The sequence below is a fragment of the Anopheles bellator genome, chromosome 2 (assembly GCF_943735745.2).
Source record: "Anopheles bellator chromosome 2, idAnoBellAS_SP24_06.2, whole genome shotgun sequence".
NCBI classification, from domain to species: domain Eukaryota; kingdom Metazoa; phylum Arthropoda; class Insecta; order Diptera; family Culicidae; genus Anopheles; species Anopheles bellator.
Genome location: NC_071286.1, coordinates 13681040 through 13699133, shown reverse-complemented (window position 1 = coordinate 13699133; position 18094 = coordinate 13681040). Strand labels below are relative to the sequence as shown.

Sequence of the window (18094 nt, the reverse complement as noted above, 5' to 3'; positions counted from 1 at the left end):
TTTGAAACATTTCGGAGAGAATGAAATTAAGTAGAAAACAGTAAACATTTTACTTCACCAAACTAACGATTGTTTGATAAATCGAAGAACAACTAACGAATAAACCAGCACCGTTATCTTGCGCAAACTGCTGCATCGCAATGTTGACAGCTCGTCGTGTTGTGTTCTAAAACCCCATTATCGCGATTCGCATCAGTATGCGTGCGGCAGCGTGTTGGCCGGGAATTGTTTACTTGTTGACCCGCACCGCGCTCGGACGAAAACGGGCCCAGACATCGCTGCTCGGGTGAAGAGGATCATTTGTCTGGCTCTTGCTTGTGAGGGAACTGTTTCTGTACTTTCAAATAACGTACTCTTTAAGTGATCTTGCAGGAGCACCGATCGTTTCATGCAGTCGTTGGTGATCGTGAATGGTGGAAATTGTTTCATAACTCCAAACATTGGTGTCAATCTAATTAGCCCACGGTCGCCGACGTAGCAGCAGTGCGTGGGAAGCTCATTAATTAATTAGATTTGGCATTGCGTCCCGGCAACAATTATGTAAGCGTGCCCAGCCAGCATGTGACCGCGATCCGCGCACCCCACCCGGATTCGATTTAGCAACGAAAGCAGAAGGAAACGTACAACGACTGCGTGTGTGCGCGTGTGTGCCCTACGATGCTTCCGAGGATTTGTGTGAAATTCAAGCTCAAGTATGTCCTGGCCACTGTCGGCAGTCTGTATATGCTGTACTTCTTCGGTGCCTTCACACACTTCTTCGAAAAGGACTTCGAGGCAACGTTCGACTACCCGCTGAACGGTGACATCCTGTCGGATGTGTATCAATTGCGCCATGGTCAGCAACCAGCCCGACACCCGATCAATCGCTACAACTACACCTACATCACGGACTGTGAGCACAAGTGCAAGGAGGACGACCGGCTGATGGCTCCGCGGCTCGTATTTATCGTAAAGTCCGCCATCGAGCACTTTGATCGCCGGGTGGCCATACGCAAGACATGGGGCTACGAGCGGCGATTCTCGGATGTGAAGATAAGGACCGTGTTTGTGCTGGGTCGACCGCGGATCGAGCCGAACCGGCGTCTACAGTCGCTGGTCGATCTCGAGTACAGCACGTACCGAGACATCATTCAGGCCGATTTCGTCGACGAGTACTTCAACAATACGATCAAAACGATGATGGGCTTTCGGTGGGCGGTCACCTACTGTCCGAGGGCAAAGTTTTACATGTTTGCTGACGACGACTTCTACGTGTCGGCTAAAAATCTTCTAAGGTACGTTCGGAACCCGGTTAACTATCCTGAGTATCTGGAGGAGACCGACGAAGCACTGCGAAAGCTGGCGCGACGGTTAGCTCACACGACGGACAACAGCAGCGCAAACGTGGAAGCAGAGCACCGGCCAAAAGATCGCACCAAGAGGCAGCTCATGGCGGAGATGGAGCTGCCACCCAACGTGAAGCTGTTCTCGGGGTTCGTGTTCCGTTCGGCACCGCACCGCCACCGGAGCAGCAAGTGGTACGTTTCGCTTGACGAGTACCCGTGGGATATGTGGCCAACGTACGTAACGGCCGGTGCATTTTTACTCTCTCACGAAGCCCTCTTCGAGATGTACTACGTCAGCATGTACACGAAACATTTTCGGTGAGTTCGGAGCGCTGAGTTTTCGAGTTGGAGCAAGTCAACTAACAGGAACGGGTTGGGACAGGTTCGATGATATCTTTCTAGGAATTGTTGCCATGAAGGCGGGAATTGAGCCGCTCCATTCGGAGGAATTCTACTTCCATAAGGCTCCATATCTGGGGCCACAGAGCTACAAGTACGTGCTGGCAACGCACGGCTACGACGACTTGACTGAGTTGACCAAAGTGTGGAACGAGGTGCGAGCTGCCGGATACGCGTAGAAACAACCGACATCGAACGTAATTGTGCCCCGAGCGTTGGATTTGAAGTGCGAGAAGAGATTTTTCAACTAGTAAGAGAAAGAACGAAGAAGGAGGGAAGAAACCGTTACCAGCGAGATTCCGAGTTTGTTAGTTAGTGGTTTATGACGTTTTTTCCCACCTTATGAAAAAAGCGGGTCCAAAGAGCAGCGGCGGGTGGCCCCCGGTTTTCGCGGTTGCCCCCACTTTCACAAGTCGGCGACGGGTGGAGAGAATGTAGCGTAGTGATTCTTGGAGCGATGTCTGTAGGGATTGAAATTGGTCGTGTACTCGAAACTAGATCAGTAGAAGCGTTCATTTTTCTAGCTCGTTCCGGCCCCCCGTGATAGCTATATTCAGGTAGTGCAACGAAAATCGTCGTTTTTCAATTTATTAGAACTTATGAAAACATACTAAGGTAGTTGGGTTGGGTTTTACTCGAGGCAGTGTTTTTTGCTCGTATTTATCTTTCCTATACCGAAATGTGATAGTATGCAGTGGAAAATAATAAAATTAAATCTAAACACCAAACTGCGCACCATTCAGTCTTCGGGAAGTTTGCCTTTCTCCTTCGCGGACAGCAGCAACAGTTGCAACGTGTCTACCACTTTCTGGTACCCGGCTTCCGTTTCCGTGAGCCGTTTCGAGCACTCGTTCAGCTTGCGCGTATCATCTGCTATCGAACCCTCCACTTCTCCCAACGCTCGTTGTAGCTTATCGATGTCCTTCCGAAGGTGGGCTTTCTGTTTCTCTTGCGTCGCTATTCGCTCCTCGAGTGCTTTCCGCTGTTGGCGTAAGGTATTGAGGCACTTGACCATCTCTTCGTTGTGGTTCTGCAGACGGGCGGCTGTTTCCGACATCTTCTTCCTGGGATGTTGCTGATAACCGAACGGTGATACGAATTTCTTATTTATTTCTTCACAACGTGCAAAAAACTGTCGCAGAAGAGCGTAAACAAACGGTCTGGCCGTTGGTCCCGCTCGTTGCGGGGCTATGTTCACGCATTGTTGGTATTTTTTAATTAACAGTTTGACCATCGTTGAATTTCCCAATTTGTTTCAATCGATGTTTCGAAAATGTCTTTAATATGAATAAATGTAAAATGAAATATGCTAAATATGCCAAATATTTATGGTTTTTTAAAAGAATTCAAGATAGTATGTGAAAAGTGCCCTGTCGGAGTGTCGGAGTCCTTGACAGCGCATCCAAGCCGGCCAAGTTTGCTTTGTTTACTTGCCGACCGCGGGACTAGAGCAAAACATTTCGTTTCTGCACCGTTTTGTAGCTTTTCCGGCTGAGTGCAACCCAGACGCCTAATTGCAGGCATTCGCATTTGATTATAGTGCTTCAAAGTCAACCACAAAGGCCAAGGATGAAGGACGAACAGACGGTTGAAGACAAACATCTTCTCAAATACAGAGACCAACTGTACCGGCTGATGATCAGGTAGGTGCTTCGAGTTTCAACGTTTGTTGCCGTTCTCTCATTTTGCTCTTTCGCCTTAGCCAACTCTTCTACGATGGTCATCATGGTGTTGCGATGGAATTGACGAAGGTGGTCCGAGCTGATCCACCGTGTCCACCGAGTGATCGGTTGATGAACATTTTCAAGCAAGCGACTCAGATCGAGCAATCGAAGCAGAGCAATCTGTTCGACGACCTGCCGTGCGGGTTGGACCTGGAGTTTGAAACCGAGGGCTCAACACTGGCACCGGAGCCTGCTTCCTACGAAACGGCGTACGTTACATCCCATAAGCTCGCTTGCCGTGCTGGGTGCTTCAGTGCCGATGGGCAGCTGGTGGCAACGGGCAGTGTTGACGCGAGTATAAAGATACTGGACGTTGACCGGATGCTGGCCAAATCGGCCCCAGAAGACGCTGACCCGGGCCGAGAGCAGCACGCGCATCCTGTAATCCGCACACTGTACGATCATACGGACGAGGTGTCCTATCTGGAGTTCCATCCAAAAGGAAGAATGCTGGCGTCCGGATCGAGGGACTGTACCGTGAAACTTTTCGACATTTCGAAACCATCGATCAAGAAGGCACACAAGGTGCTGGGCGATTGTGTTTCGGTGCGCTGCTTAACGTTTCATCCAACCGGTGACTATATGGCCGTCGGCACCGATAGCAACGTGCTACGCATTTATGACATCCACACGGCGCAGTGCTTCGTCGGTGCCATTCCGTCGCACCAGCACAAGGGTTCGATCACGTGCGTGCGGTACGCGGGTACGGGGAAGGTGCTCGCCACCGGCAGCATAGACGGTTCGATCAAGCTCTGGGATGGTGTAAGTGGTCGCTGTGTCAACACCTTCGCCCAGGCACACGATGGAGCGGAAATTTGCTCGCTCCACTTCACCCGCAATGGCAAGTATTTGCTGTCGTCGGGGCAAGACTCTTTGGTAAAGCTGTGGGAACTGAGCACCAGCCGGTGCCTGATTGCGTACACTGGTGCCGGAACTACGGGAAAGCAGGAGCATCAGACGCAGGCCATCTTCAATCACACCGAGGACTATGTGCTGTTTCCCGACGAAGTAACGACTTCGCTATGCGCCTGGAACTCCCGGAATGCCGCCCGTTGTCATTTGATGTCGTTGGGACACAATGGGGCGGTTCGGCACATCGTCCACTCGCCAACGCATTCCGCGTTCCTCACCTGCTCCGATGACTACCGGGCACGTTTCTGGGTGCGAAGAACTAATAACCACTAGATCTTAACTACACTTTGGCTATTCGAATTCTACCATATGTTTGTGAAATTGTGTAATGACTGTTTCAAATAAAAAACTTTCGTATTCTAGGGATTATAAAAATCATTTATTGTACAGTTTGAGAAAGATAACACACGATTTTGTCTGATTTGCGAACTTTTTAATTTTCATTTTGTGAAATAATTTCAAGCTATGTCCATCTCTAGTATGTATCAAGCGCGGCTGAGCATCTCTAGGCAGCGACGGGCGCAAGCATTACATTTTGACAGCTGTTTCCCGGCTTATCGTAAACAAAAACATTCGGCCTCTCATCGGATGTGAATTTGTCTTCATTGCGTGTATGAATTAAATCCAAAAAAATGAGGTAAGTTGCTCTTGAATCGACCCTAAAAGGGGTGAGCTTCACCTTGCTGAAATCCGCAAATTGTTTAGAATAAGTGTCGACGGTTTGTTGGTGTACTTCCCGTACGAGTACATCTACCCGGAGCAGTACGCTTACATGCTCGAGTTGAAGCGTACGTTCGATGCAAAGGGACACTGCTTGCTGGAGATGCCTTCGGGGACGGGCAAAACGACCACCCTGCTGTCGCTAATTGTGGCCTACATCATGGAGAACCCCCATATCGTACGTAAGCTGATCTACTGCTCGCGTACCGTGCCCGAGATCGAGAAGGTTATTGCCGAGTTGAAGCATCTGATGAACTACTACGAAAAGCAGACCGGCGAAATGCCCAACATCACCGGGCTGGTGCTGAGTTCGCGTAAGAACATGTGCATCCACCCGGAAGTGAGCCGCGAGCGGGAGGGCAAGATTGTCGATGCACGGTGCTACGGCATGACGGCAAGTTACGTGCGGGAACGCGCGACCCATGACCAAACGGCACCGGTCTGCCAGTACTATGAAGGGTTTGAGGCGGAAGGCAAAGAAAGTCTGCTGCCGCCAGGAGTTTACTCGATCGACGATCTGAAGGAGTTTGGCCGGGAACGAAACTGGTGTCCGTACTTTTTGTCTCGATTTGCCATCAACCAGGCACACGTCGTCGTGTACAGCTACTACTATCTACTTGACCCGAAGGTGGCCGAAGTGGTGTCCAAGGAACTGACTCGGGAATCGGTCGTCGTGTGCGATGAGGCACACAACATCGATAATGTGTGCGTGGATTCGATGAGCGTCAAAATCAACAAACGGCTAATCGAGCGGAGCACCACCGGGATCCACGACCTGGAGCGCCAGATTTCGAAGTGAGTAATCTGTGTGTTCATTGCTTATGGAGAAGGATAAATTTTTCGCTTCGTTGCTTCGTGCTTTCAGATTGAAAGAGGATGATAAGCGGCGACTAAACGAAGAGTACTTCCGATTGGTGCAGGGACTCAAGGATGCTTCGTTCTCTCGCGAAACCGACATGGTACTGGCAAACCCGGTGCTACCGAACGAAATCCTGCGTGAAGTGGTGCCGGGGAACATCCGCAATGCGGACCATTTCCTTAGCTTCCTAAAGCGCTTCATCGAGTACATCAAGTCACGGTTGCGTGTGCAGCACGTGGTGCAGGAGAGTCCGGCCGGCTTTTTGCGTGACGTACAGCGTCAGGTTTGCATCGAACGCAAACCACTGCGCTTCTGTGCCGATCGGTTGCAGTCGCTGCTCCGCACACTCGAGATTACCGATCTGAGCGAGTATGGGCCACTGTCGGTGATTACATCGTTCGCGACACTCGTGTCAACATACACGAAGGGTTTCACGATCATCATTGAACCCTTCGACGATAAAACGCCGACCGTGCCGAATCCGATTCTGCACTTTAGCTGCCTGGATTCGTCGATCGCGATGAAACCAATCTTTCAACGCTTCCAGAGTGTTGTCATCACGTCCGGAACGCTGTCGCCGATGGATATGTATCCGAAGATACTGGACTTTGAGCCGGTGGTGATGAGTTCGTTCACGATGACACTGGCCCGACCCTGTCTGCTACCGATGGTACGTATCGGTCGGGGGTTCGATCCTTGTTCGGTTTTTAACATTTCCCGCGCTTCTTAGATTGTAGCCCGTGGCAACGATCAGGTTGCCATTTCATCGCGATTCGAAACGCGTGAAGATACGGCCGTGACACGCAACTATGGTCAGCTCTTGGTGGAAACTGCCAAAACGGTTCCGGACGGTATCGTTTGCTTCTTCACTTCGTATCTCTATCTTGAGTCGGTCGTTGCGTCCTGGTACGACCAGGGCATCATCGATACGCTCCTACGCTACAAACTTCTGTTCATCGAGACACAAGACAACGCCGAAACATCGTACGCTCTGATGAACTACGTGAAGGCGTGCGAGTGTGGTCGCGGAGCGGTGCTCCTTGCGGTCGCTCGTGGCAAAGTGTCCGAAGGTGTCGATTTTGACCACCATCTTGGACGGGCCGTGCTGATGTTTGGCATTCCGTACGTGTACACGCAGTCACGCATCCTTAAGGCGCGCCTCAGTTATCTGCGCGATCAGTTCCAGATCCGCGAGAACGACTTTCTCACCTTCGACGCACTGCGCCATGCAGCACAGTGTGTCGGTCGTGCCATTCGGTCAGTGGGGAGTGGAGAAGAGGGTTCTTTGAAGGAATCGACTAACTTTCCGCATTCTTTTCAGTGGCAAAACCGACTACGGTATTATGATTTTCGCCGATAAGCGTTTTTCACGGCAAGATAAGCGTGGCAAGCTACCCAAATGGATACAGGAACATCTCACCGACAATCATAGCAATCTGAGCACGGAGGAATCTATGCAGGTCAGACTCTGCACGATTTTGAATGGTTTTTGAGAGTTACTTTTCGTTTTTCACACGTTTCGTTCTTACAGCTCGCCAAACGTTGGTTACGGCAAATGGCGCAACCATTCACTCGCGAGGATCAGCTGGGTGTTTCGTTGCTCACCCTGGAGCAGCTACAAGGCATGGAGCGCGAGAAGCTGGAGAAGCAGGCCCAAGGCAAAAAGTAGAGCTTGTGGGGGACGGTTCATCATTTTGTAATTCTATGGTAGGTCTATAGGATAGACTGAATAAATGCATGGAGTACGGAGCAAAACAAAAGTTCAACTTTGAATTACTATTAACCACCATTTGTATACATATATTTCACTATTGGTTCTTTTCAACAATCATAATTAAATAGGCTTTCATATTTTGGACTTCATTCACTATCCTCTTCTCACTTTCCTAATGCCACAATTTCACCATCTGTAGAATTGTTGCCACTTGCTCGAAAGGGTGTCTTCGTATGCTGTACTAAAAAGATATGGGAATGTGGCCTTCTTTTGCCATTACTAAATAAAATCCGGTTTAGCCATCGCCAAGCACCATTGTGTTCGTAGTGTTTGTGCGCATTTCAGTCGGCGTTCTGCATCGGTCACGGCTAATGGAAGATACTCTAAAGAAATCACGACGAGAGATCGTTTCACACGCCGGTTCAGTCTCGTGTTTTACTTTGTCGGAGGGTAGCATGCGACCGAGGATCAGAATTTACAGAACGAGATCGAGTGTCACTAGCACCAGACAGGCGACGGTCCACCCGAACACGAGCGCCAACCAAAGATTGCCCTTGAACGGGCTCCGGAACTGGTTCACGATCCCCCGACCGATCATGTTGTCGCAGCGACGGCGCGCCGACCAGACGAGTGCCAACGGGATGAGGTACTGAATGCCGGTCCCGGCGTAACATCCCGTAAATCCGACGAGGTTGCTAACACTTTCGGTAAAGAAGCACACCATCACCGGTGGTAGGATAGCGAGCATCGCGAAAAATGTCCGATGGCAGCATACCATGTACGGCTCGAGGTCAACCTGGGTAGAATCGTAAAACAGTGTCTGTAGATTGTCGCGCAGTGTTATGGCTATGATCGGAAAGCTGGCAGAGAGCGTCAAGACGGGAAACAGCGCCAGGAAGTACTCGATCGTCTTCAGCAACCCGTTGGTTTGGTCGGCACTCGGTATGAAATTCAGCGTGTAGAGGTCCTTAATATCGCCGAAAGCGAACACTCCCGTGAGGGCGAGCAGGAGGTAAAACACCCCAATAAGGGCGTAGTCCAGTGACACCAGCACCTTCAGGTTGCTCTTGTTGGCGATCGGTGTGAGAAGGCTGGGTAGCGAATGGTGACACATGAACGAGTAAATGCACGTCCCGATCAGGTACGGCAGGGCAGTAATGTCGGCTCGTTTCGGCACAATCGGGATCGCATCGTCAACCGGTGCCAGTAAACGATGCACGGCGATGCTGATCATGACGCTGAACGCCAACCAGCGGAACAGCACGGTCAGCAGCTGGAGGTATTTGGTTTTCTGTACGTTGAAAAGGGCAAATGGACCGAGGAGGGCCGCGAATCCAACCTCACACAACCGGTACACGTCTAGCCGCGTCAGTAAACCGCCCTGCCAACAGAGCTCCGACCGATCGTCCGCGTCGGTCGCATTCGCGGGTTGGTTATGGGCACACATTACGTCGCGCAAGCTTTTGGCGACGGCTGCCGTATAGATGCTCAGGTCACCGTAAAGGTACACGGCGAGGCAGAGGTAGAACAGGAAGCGACCGGTACGCCCAAAAAACATGTTGGCCATTTCGCCGAGCTCGATTTTGCTCGAGAGGCTGTAGTACGTCTGGCGGCAGTACATAATGTTAAGGGGCGTCTGTTCGATGTTCGCATCGTGGGTCATCAATTGTTGCTGCTCCGACGGGTTTCCTTCATCTGAACTGATTTCGGACGGTGCCGGTTCGACGATCGTTTCCACGTTGCTGTCCTCGTCGTGCTCCACGACCCGATCGCGCTTGATGCACTGTAGCCGCCGCCAGTTTTGGACAGCATTGGCACAGGCCATTGTTTCAATCACAAATGTGACCGTAACGTAGCTCACGAAGGCGAGCACCGCGATTGCGAGCGCCCCAAGCATCCATCCTGCGCGGCTGAAGGCTGACGGAAGTGCCAGAGCTCCCGTACCGACGATAAGGTTGAAAATGAACACAAACCCAACCTGGAGAACAAGCGAGCGTGGTCAACCGCTGTTGGGAGTATTCACAGGCACTAACTTACCCACGAGGGATACTCCTCCGCCTGTGCGCCTCTCGCAGGCATTGCGGACGGGTTGTAGGTGGCGCCCTTTCGATTCTACCCTCTAGGAACGAACTGATGGCCCTAACTCGAGGGGCGGGTTTTCTAGTTAACCCGCATATAGTTGACGACGTTGCAATTCAGCTCAGATGTGCCCTTTATCACCGCGGTTCGCGTTACTGTGATAAAACAAAACAAAGCCGTGGTTCGTGGAATAGTGTGGGTGTCAGCATTGGTCAGTTGAGTCATTGGCATTTGGTCGGAGTAAGGACATTTGAAATAATTGAGCTGTTACTGACGCTCTATGATTAAAAGCGGTTACATGGAACTTTTATATTTATTTCCTAACAACTAATGAAGGAAGTGGCTTCACAAATTGTTGAATATGTTCAAACATTTACAGTAAAATGCATCCACGCGACGCGAAGAGATGCCAGTGAGGTTTGTCGGAGTTTCTGCTTCTCTCATTCTCTCTCTCTCATTTGCTGGTTCCTGGTTGTCAAAGCGGTGTTGTTATGGTTACCGGCACGCTCGCTCAGCTGTTGATTAACAATAATCAAAGTAACCAATCGAGGCTCACACAGTTCGCTGGAGTTACATTCATTTCCTGTCTTTGCAGTTGAACCATTTCGAAAACAGTGTGTAATAGTGGTCCACGCTTTGCAAAAATGGCCACCGAGACGGACAATAAGGCATACATCGAATCGTTTTGCGCAAACGTACAAAATCCCGACCGCTCGGTACGGCAACGTGCTCTGAAACAGTTCGCCGAACAATGGATTTCCAGCGTACCAGACTCAGCTTGCGTCCCCGTATTCGATGACACATATCTGCATCTGCTACGCTGTTACAGTGACCGGTTCGAGTCGATCAGAACCATGGCTGTTGAAGCGGTGAACGCATTGCTGGAGAAACTGCCTGCAAACGGATACTATCTTGGATACATTGTTCCGGTGTTGGCCAAACGGATCGGTCAGGCGGAGATTGTCGAAGAGAGTGAGGAGCTGAGGTTACTGTTGCTGCAGCAGCTCGAAAGGCTAGTCGAAAAGTATCGCGATCCCGAGGGAGCCGACGGTGATCCGTTACTGAAGGTGTTTGACGAAATTGTGGACGTGCTGATTAAAACTCTACGCGATCCGTTTCCGGCGGCACAGAAGAAGAGCTGTGAGATTGTGATCGCTCTCTCGACGGCTACTCCTAGCTTGCACTATCGAGCAGAGGCGCTGGTCGCCCCGGCCAAGTCGGTTCTGGCTCACCGTCACTCCGCCAATCGGATTGTGGCGATCGAAATGTTAGGCGTACTGTCGCTACACATTCTCTCGAACGGGGATCGTATTTCGGAGATTATTATGGCCGTTTCGCCGTTGCTGATGGATGATGTACCATTCGTGAGACGGGCGTGTGGCCGTGTCGGCTGTCTGACGCTCCAGAAGCTGCGCGATCGATACTCGTTCTTTCACCGTATTCTACCGTTGGTCTTGAATTGGTAAAATTTTGGATTATATTTCAGTTTTGCCCGAGCACTATTCTACATGTTTCTTTTTGTGTTTCAAACTTTTTCGCAGCTTGTCCGATGGAACGCAAGAAGTTCGGGATGACGTACACAGCCGTTGGAAGGAAGCTGGTGAGCTGTACTATCGGGAAAACGAGACCGAACTCTCGAAGGTTGCTTTGCTAGAACAACTTCCCACAGCGTATCCCGTCGAACGGTACACTCGCCCGACGCTGGGTTGCCGTGCCATAGTGCAGCGCAGTTTACGGGTGGTCAATCTGGTGCTGCATGAAATGGAAGAATGGAAGGAAAACATTAGACTACACGCGACGAAGCTTCTGAAGCAGATCGTACTGCACGCCGAACGTTCCTTTTCGACACTGTTCGCCGAGGTAAATCCCGTGCTGGCGAAGACCTGTATGGACGCAGAACAATCGATTGTGTCAGAGGTACGTAGGTTGCGCTGAAAGAGAATATTTAATTTGTACGTTTATTGACCGACGGTCATTGGCAGGCATTGAGTGTTTGCGAGCTGCTGGGCGTGCTGCTGGAGTACGAAACGTGGAGCAAACATGTGCTGGTCCACTTCCGGAAGTTTCCAACAGTCGGACAGTTGCGCTGCATGCGCACAATGTATGCTCACTGCCAGCACGGTGAGCAGAAGCGAGCGGACATCAAACAGTTCGTGGCCCTGCTACTCGACGTAGACGTTTGTCACAACCTAAACGAAGAGTATCAGTTCGAGTTGCTCGAGTTTTGTAGCGTTCTCGTAGCGGACAGCAGTGGACGGGAGCTGCCGGCGATGCTGGAAGAAATTTCGGTCGGCGAAGGAGATAACGCTGGAGAACAATCGCTCGAACGGATGCTGTACACCGTGGTGCTTAAGGTGGTGGCCTTTTGTTACGATTCGAAGTACACGCTCCGTGCGAAAGGCTTTAGCGTGTTACGTCAGCTCGATTCGGATGTGGACATGCTCCACGAATATCATCTGTCCAGTGTGTTGGAAAGGATTGAACACCTGGAAAGTGAAAACTCTGACGCCAGTGTCAGTCTTTTGCTCCTTTGTGGCATTGTTTCGACGTGTGGGTTTCAGGTTGGTGTCCCTCGGATATGGCGCGTGAATTGAGGTAGATGATAAATTTGTCTTGTTTTTGTCACCCCCGAAAGGAAACATATTTCGAAACGATGCAGGCCACCCTGGACAAAGCGATAAGGCATGCGGCCCCCGAGGGAAAGGTTAAACTATTTAGTGCCATCTCCGTTGTATGTGTTTGAGTTTAGGTTTTGGGTTCGCATTCGGTTAACCTTATTCCGGTTCACAGGCTATGCTTGGGTGGTCCGAACGAAACTCTCAAACCACAGACGTCCAGCTGTCCCTGCTGAAACCGTTCATTGACGGTAAGCTTTAGGGACGAATCGTATTCGATAAAAATTCAATTTTATTTTCCATCCATTATCTCTGATTTTGGCAGTGGTCATTACACCGTACCTTGTGTGGACTGTGGGAAGAAGTGCAGAATCGATACGAACAATGGCTACCGCATGTTTCGCTTCGATGGCTCAGGGTGTGAACGCTGAAGTGGTTAGTATATTCATTAGTGCATCAGCGCCACAGTTCGATGACTGATGGAACTGGACTTTTTAAAACCGTGCTTCCCCAATTCCGTACAGTATGCATCGCTGCTTCCTGCCTATCTGAACCTTTTGGCCGGGCTGATCGACGATAACAGCATTGCGACGCGGGCCTACACCCTAAGGGCCTTGGTACGTCTGGAACCGTTGGATTTCGAGTCCCTCAAGCTTTTGGCGTTTCCCATCATGTCTCGATTGGACGATCCGAGCGGCGAGGTACGTGAACTGGCAGCCACCTGTCTTGGGTCGTTGCGGTTTGCACGGGCGACGCCGGAAGACCACGCAACCTATGCACGCTGGCAGGAGATATTGAAGCAGATCCTGACGGTGATGTTGCTGCACCTGGAGCACCCGGAAATCAAATTGCGGACGGCCATTTCCGGTAGGTACATTTCGAAAGAGAGCTACGGCACTTGCGCGTGTTATCGTTACAATCAGCGCTAACGATAGCAGCTGCAAGAAGGTCCCCTAAAGGCTCGTAGCCGAGAGCTATGATGCCGCCAAATCGCTAAATTCCCTTGGGCACCGAGAATTTGGTTTTCGCATTCAAGCCTGACTCATTGGCTTGCGGAGTTCCCTGTCCCGTGGGTGATTGATGCATTTCAACGTTTGGATTCTTACACAGTCTCGTTGAGGCGGCTATATGCCGACAACCGGGAGCTAATCAAGCGCTTGGCTAATGAAGCACCGTCGGGATGCTCGTACAAGATGGATCTCGACCGGATCGCGGCGGACGAACAGTAGAACAGCGGCACGAATCGGACCTCTGGGTAATGTTATATCCGAAGGGCCAGTGGGCTTCGGAAACGTTGGACAACGTCGAAGAAGAGGCTGTCGATGGCTCCACTGGGCTCCGTGCCTTAAGAGATAATTAATTCAACTCCCAGTGCACCCGCCATTTTGGTGTTCTGCACCATCCTCAATTTGGCTTTAGATAAGAGTGTCACGATCGGTTGTAGATTGCATTTTAGTTCGTTCACAACGGTCAAAGTTTTCATCGTTTTGTTTGGGCTCAGTCTGCGAATCCTCCAACACTGCAGCGGAATCTAGTTGTGTAGAAACATTTTTATAATATAAAAAATCTGGAAAAGTTTCCGAGTTTACATATTTTCTTATTTTTATTTTCGGTCAACGAAAACCTTACAATAAGTTGTGTGACTGTCTCGTAGCAGTGCTAGGGTTTATTCAAATCAGTATCGTACGACAAACGGAGTTATGTAGATCATTAAAATAACACTGTCCAATCTCCAGACATTCCCAGCTTTTTAGCACTCGGCTGCATTCTGTTTGAAGGCGCACAGATTGATGGCATTTTCGCTCCACGCCGTGCGGACTGACCTTCGGGGACGTGTTTGACCTGCTGGCGTTCGCGGAAGTTCCGTGAAGCACGCGGTGGCACAGCGAAATGGCATTATTTTGCCGTAAAAGCTTTTAGTGGCCCGGCCTTACAGCCCGCGATCGGCCAGAACTCGCAATCATTTATCGTCCCAGCGGCATCAATGGCTTTCGCGTGCAGCTCGGTATGGGCACGTAATTTTATTGCATCTCGTTGCGTACGGTGACGAACGGTCCCGGGATTGGTGCCGGGCTGGTGGTGAATCAACCATTTGCCGAGGTTTCAATACGTTTCATACGTCCCGGCGTCCGTTGCAGGATGGCGGGCAAGTATTCGCCGACTGGCCCCGATGACTGTCTGGCTGATGGGCTGATGGATGGATGGACGATGACTGATGGCAGAGCACGACGATAGTGCTCCGCTACTACCGTTTGAGTGAATGATGGCCACGATAGTGATGATGATGACGATGGCGATGGTGATGCAGTTACGCTGCGTGAAAGCTCTCGTTTTTTTTTGAGTTTCCACGTTTGAGGGACGAAGGAAGTGCATAATTGAGTTAGAAGCACGACCGGAAGCGGATGAGGGCGGTAAATGAGAGCTCGGCCGCCGATCGTTTTAGGGTTGGGTTGTAATGGAACTGAAAGTTATTACCGACACTTTAAACACAAAGTGGGTGGTTGCACGGGACACTTCACGCGTGTGTGTTTGTGGCAGAGCCATTTTTGGGAGGATGATGCATTAAGGGAACGATGTAGGGCAGACCCATTGCTAGCTGGCTTGTCGATCGCATGCCGTACAGTAACGGGCAGAGGCACACATTATTTTGAAAGGAAATATTTAATCCTCAGATTCATTTAAAAATAATTCTTTCAAACTACATACAATAAATCGTCCTATTCTTGATTCGCACTCGGATTGTGTGTTGTGTTTTGATTCCATCGCGGAAATAAGTTATCTGAGGTCCGATCATCTTGGTGCGATGCTCGTTCCACGAACCACAATCATTATAATTTACCAACTTTTAGCTCGCAGCTCGCAGTAAGATTGTAACGAGCTCTGGGGCTTTGATGAACTGCTGCTCGGTCGAATGCACTCCAATTAGAGTGCGTTTTGCTACGTGACGACGTAATTAAACTTTGTCTATCAAATTTCAAATGCTCAACACTGTCACCGGTCGCTCGGACCTCCATGGTCACGGTCCGCACAGGGCACCGATCTTATTGGCCGGTTCGTGCGAGCTCTTGTTGCTTGAATTTAACTTTCTTTCACGGAACTATTAATTACTTCCTACATTGCTCGGCGAAAGAACATCCAATCTACGGTACGGCATTACTAACGGCTGTGCGTTTAGAGTTTCCACTTCCACTTTTTTTTTGTTTCGTCTGAAAACCTAGCCAGTCCACCTTCCGATTGGCGAAGTGTTCGTAGGAAGGTACGAAACGAATTCCCGTTTTTAATTGCTTCCATCATCCGGCGCACCATGATCCGTCCATGGTGTCGGGTTCAAGATGTCAGATGTCGTTGTGTGCCAATGTTTTTTGCTTTCGTTTTCATCGTAACACAAGTGATCCTTCGAGTTTGGTCCTCCGTACAATGGGGGCACAACCGTACGCACCATGGACTTTTTCTGTCACAGTCTGATCCGGGCATCGGTCTTCCTGGTATCGCATGTCAAACGCGGCATCGACCGTCGACCGTTGGATAGAGTCGATTACGGGGCCCATCGATGGCATCGAACCCGTCCTGTCGATAATAAACACACGCACATGGTGCAATTTTAATTAGACCATCAGTCCCGTGTACTGCCCATCCAGACGGAGCCCTTCACAAAGTCACGGACCCTTCACGGACTGACTCGCTGGGAGAGAAACTAGCGTGAAACATGTGACACACGCTTGTCACACCCGTCACGTTGTCGAACGAAGTTCGGTGGCGCGTCGCTCCGTGGCTCCGGACCAACCGGATGTCGTAAAGCGCGCGAACCGCGAACTCATAAGCGAGGTGTGGTAAATGTGGGACAAACGCGGCTTTTTGAGTGCGCCCATAAAACATGTTGCCACCTAATGAACTGATTTTAATTAAATCAATTAGTGGGGCTATAATTCTACACCAAATCAATACTGCGACCATCGGAGAGCCGCGGTGACGGGAACCGGATGCTGTGATGATCGGTCCGGCCGGCGTAGTCGTATTCATTACGTGCGGTGCACCGCAATGCAGAGCGGTAATGTTGGGGGGTGGCCAGTAATTTTGTTTCGTCAATTCAATATGGCGCCGGTGGATGAATTAAATTGTGTGCTTCAATTCAATTTTCGCCCGATTGATGGGACCCACAATGTTTGAAAGTAGCGCGGGCGCTGGTGAAAGGTTCGGCAGCCAGTAAATTATTCTAATCCGATGCTACCGAATTTGGGACAGTGTGCGTTGCTGCTGCTACTCCTCATTGTTGGGTCATTAATGCTGATTATGACTGTTGACGGTACGCCAACAATTTACTTTACATAATTGCATTTGAATAACCACGAAAGCAGATTGTGGTTAGCTGAGGCTTATTTGTAGTTATTAGTTTCCATTCAATGAAAGAAATCGAAAAGGTGCAACAAATCAACTACACCTTCAAAAAGGTTGCTCCGCGTGGCATTAAAATAAATCCAAATTGAAGCAGTGACCTGTGTGTACTCCGCGTACCGACCCTACCGACTCGCCACGATCGGCAAATCTCGCATCGCGGGGCGGGGGGACAAACATGTCCCAAGTCAATAAGTGAACCACGGGAAACGTTTCGTTCCGTTCCGATTGGGTCGCTTTGATCGGTGCTGGACACGCTGGACATGATTTGCCTTTCGCGTGGGGGCTGCCGTTGGGTTCCCCCAACCGATCGGCCACCACAGCTGGAGGGTCCGAAAAGCGAGCCGAGCCGTCCGTTGGTCCGTTTGATCGACACGTGTGCGCCGGAGTCCACTACATCGGATCGAGGCTTCCCGGAACGAGAGCGAGAGCCACCAGCGAACGTTGTCCGGATTTCTGGATGCGGTTCTTAGCTCTTGCGTCGCTTCTTGCTAATCAATTCGTTCGGTTCGCTTCTGCGGTTGCGGCAGAATGTCGCATACTGGATTGCCTCGGCGGTGTTTCGATGGCCACCAACGCTACGTATATTGTCAACCGGCTTAGACAGCTGGTTTTCATCGGGCCACCGGGCGGGCGTATCGGAATGAAAGCTAATGTCAAATAGCGCGAGCACAATTCACAGTTCGGCCGTCCTTTCGGTTGCGGTTCCCATTTCCGTGGTCGATGGGTTTTGGTGGCGAAATGAAATGGCGTTCAATAATGATTGATTTCAAATGGACCATACTTACGATAGTAATACGAGCAGCGAGGCGTAGCCTATAGTCCATATCCGTCCGTAGAGCCCTGATCGAGCCGAGTAACCTTGTAAACATTCCAACAGGAACACGCCGTAAAATTGGATTGGATTGCTAGCAATAATCGGAAAACAGAGTTGTGAGCGGGGAGAAAAAATAAACCAGAAAAGAGTTCAACAACGGACCGAAACAAATAGGGCGGCCCGTAAACAAACGCGTGCGAGAATAAATTAATCAAAAGCTGTTGTTGCGGTTGTCGGGAGGTTTGTAGCATTCTTTTCTCTTTTTTTTTGCTCAAATCTGGTTTGGTTTTATTTGAGTATAACCACAGGATCAAACTGTCCACACGGGCCGTGGACGTGGCCACAACCACGAGTGGCTGTCACGGGCAGACCACAGAGTGTTGTCTGTGTTGAGTGCAATGGTGTGAAAAGTTCGCGCTTTTCCCGCGGTGGTCGTCGCCTCCAAAAAGGCCCCAAGGATGCTGTAGCATCCCCGTCCGGATGGGCGAGGTCCAAACGCCGCCACCGCTTGGGGTGTTTGACTGACTCCGCAATGTGC

The 18094-nt window shown here is 50.4% G+C and overlaps 6 protein-coding genes across 6 annotated transcripts; 4 read left to right on the top strand and 2 right to left on the bottom strand.

Moving 5' to 3' along the window:
• Positions 1 to 264: 264 nt before the first annotated feature.
• On the top strand, positions 265 to 1951 carry LOC131209455 (beta-1,3-galactosyltransferase brn). The gene is made up of 2 exons (XM_058202532.1): positions 265 to 1643; positions 1708 to 1951. Exons 1-2 carry the CDS (start codon positions 658 to 660, stop codon positions 1901 to 1903), a joined length of 1182 nt encoding a protein of 393 aa, XP_058058515.1. The 5' UTR covers positions 265 to 657; the 3' UTR covers positions 1904 to 1951.
• A 402-nt stretch (positions 1952 to 2353) lies between these two features.
• On the bottom strand, positions 2354 to 2832 carry LOC131210867 (uncharacterized). Its single transcript, XM_058204176.1, has one exon. It carries the CDS (start codon positions 2779 to 2781, stop codon positions 2464 to 2466), a length of 318 nt encoding a protein of 105 aa, XP_058060159.1. The 5' UTR covers positions 2782 to 2832; the 3' UTR covers positions 2354 to 2463.
• Positions 2833 to 3189: 357 nt separating this feature from the next.
• On the top strand, positions 3190 to 4660 carry LOC131210467 (cleavage stimulation factor subunit 1). The gene is made up of 2 exons (XM_058203726.1): positions 3190 to 3367; positions 3427 to 4660. Exons 1-2 carry the CDS (start codon positions 3294 to 3296, stop codon positions 4631 to 4633), a joined length of 1281 nt encoding a protein of 426 aa, XP_058059709.1. The 5' UTR covers positions 3190 to 3293; the 3' UTR covers positions 4634 to 4660.
• A 258-nt stretch (positions 4661 to 4918) lies between these two features.
• Positions 4919 to 7644, top strand: LOC131209795 (general transcription and DNA repair factor IIH helicase subunit XPD). Its single transcript, XM_058202936.1, has 6 exons — positions 4919 to 4997; positions 5066 to 5875; positions 5946 to 6609; positions 6670 to 7196; positions 7261 to 7399; positions 7471 to 7644. The coding sequence occupies exons 1-6, from the start codon at positions 4993 to 4995 to the stop codon at positions 7606 to 7608; spliced, it is 2283 nt and encodes a 760-aa protein (XP_058058919.1). The 5' UTR covers positions 4919 to 4992; the 3' UTR covers positions 7609 to 7644.
• Positions 7645 to 7760: 116 nt separating this feature from the next.
• LOC131209844 (transmembrane protein 104 homolog) lies at positions 7761 to 9826 on the bottom strand. The gene is made up of 2 exons (XM_058202988.1): positions 9691 to 9826; positions 7761 to 9631 (listed from the first exon to the last, which is right to left on the bottom strand). Exons 1-2 carry the CDS (start codon positions 9730 to 9732, stop codon positions 8129 to 8131), a joined length of 1545 nt encoding a protein of 514 aa, XP_058058971.1. The 5' UTR covers positions 9733 to 9826; the 3' UTR covers positions 7761 to 8128.
• Positions 9827 to 10376: 550 nt separating this feature from the next.
• Positions 10377 to 13576, top strand: LOC131207020 (dynein axonemal assembly factor 5). Its single transcript, XM_058199628.1, has 8 exons — positions 10377 to 11194; positions 11274 to 11649; positions 11715 to 12293; positions 12368 to 12463; positions 12523 to 12598; positions 12673 to 12782; positions 12872 to 13214; positions 13458 to 13576. The coding sequence occupies exons 1-8, from the start codon at positions 10377 to 10379 to the stop codon at positions 13574 to 13576; spliced, it is 2517 nt and encodes an 838-aa protein (XP_058055611.1).
• Positions 13577 to 18094: the final 4518 nt, after the last annotated feature.

What these genes read in the sequence shown, in the direction of transcription:
- LOC131207020 (XM_058199628.1), top strand. Translation starts at nt 10,377, where the DNA reads ATGGCCACCGAGACGGACAATAAGGCATACATCGAATCGTTTTGCGCA. An exon ending in CTACCGTTGGTCTTGAATTG is followed by an intron (nt 11,195 to 11,273) that starts GTAAAATTTTGG and finishes ACTTTTTCGCAG; the next exon opens with CTTGTCCGATGGAACGCAAG. An exon ending in AACAATCGATTGTGTCAGAG is followed by an intron (nt 11,650 to 11,714) that starts GTACGTAGGTTG and finishes GGTCATTGGCAG; the next exon opens with GCATTGAGTGTTTGCGAGCT.
- LOC131209455 (XM_058202532.1), top strand. Translation starts at nt 658, where the DNA reads ATGCTTCCGAGGATTTGTGTGAAATTCAAGCTCAAGTATGTCCTGGCC. An exon ending in ATGTACACGAAACATTTTCG is followed by an intron (nt 1,644 to 1,707) that starts GTGAGTTCGGAG and finishes GGGTTGGGACAG; the next exon opens with GTTCGATGATATCTTTCTAG.
- LOC131209844 (XM_058202988.1), bottom strand. Translation starts at nt 9,732, where the DNA reads ATGCCTGCGAGAGGCGCACAGGCGGAGGAGTATCCCTCGTGG. An exon ending in CGGAGGAGTATCCCTCGTGG is followed by an intron (nt 9,632 to 9,690) that starts GTAAGTTAGTGC and finishes CTTGTTCTCCAG; the next exon opens with GTTGGGTTTGTGTTCATTTT.
- LOC131209795 (XM_058202936.1), top strand. An exon ending in CTGGAGCGCCAGATTTCGAA is followed by an intron (nt 5,876 to 5,945) that starts GTGAGTAATCTG and finishes TCGTGCTTTCAG; the next exon opens with ATTGAAAGAGGATGATAAGC. An exon ending in GACCCTGTCTGCTACCGATG is followed by an intron (nt 6,610 to 6,669) that starts GTACGTATCGGT and finishes CGCGCTTCTTAG; the next exon opens with ATTGTAGCCCGTGGCAACGA.
- LOC131210867 (XM_058204176.1), bottom strand. Translation starts at nt 2,781, where the DNA reads ATGTCGGAAACAGCCGCCCGTCTGCAGAACCACAACGAAGAGATGGTC.
- LOC131210467 (XM_058203726.1), top strand. Translation starts at nt 3,294, where the DNA reads ATGAAGGACGAACAGACGGTTGAAGACAAACATCTTCTCAAATACAGA. An exon ending in CTGTACCGGCTGATGATCAG is followed by an intron (nt 3,368 to 3,426) that starts GTAGGTGCTTCG and finishes CTTTCGCCTTAG; the next exon opens with CCAACTCTTCTACGATGGTC.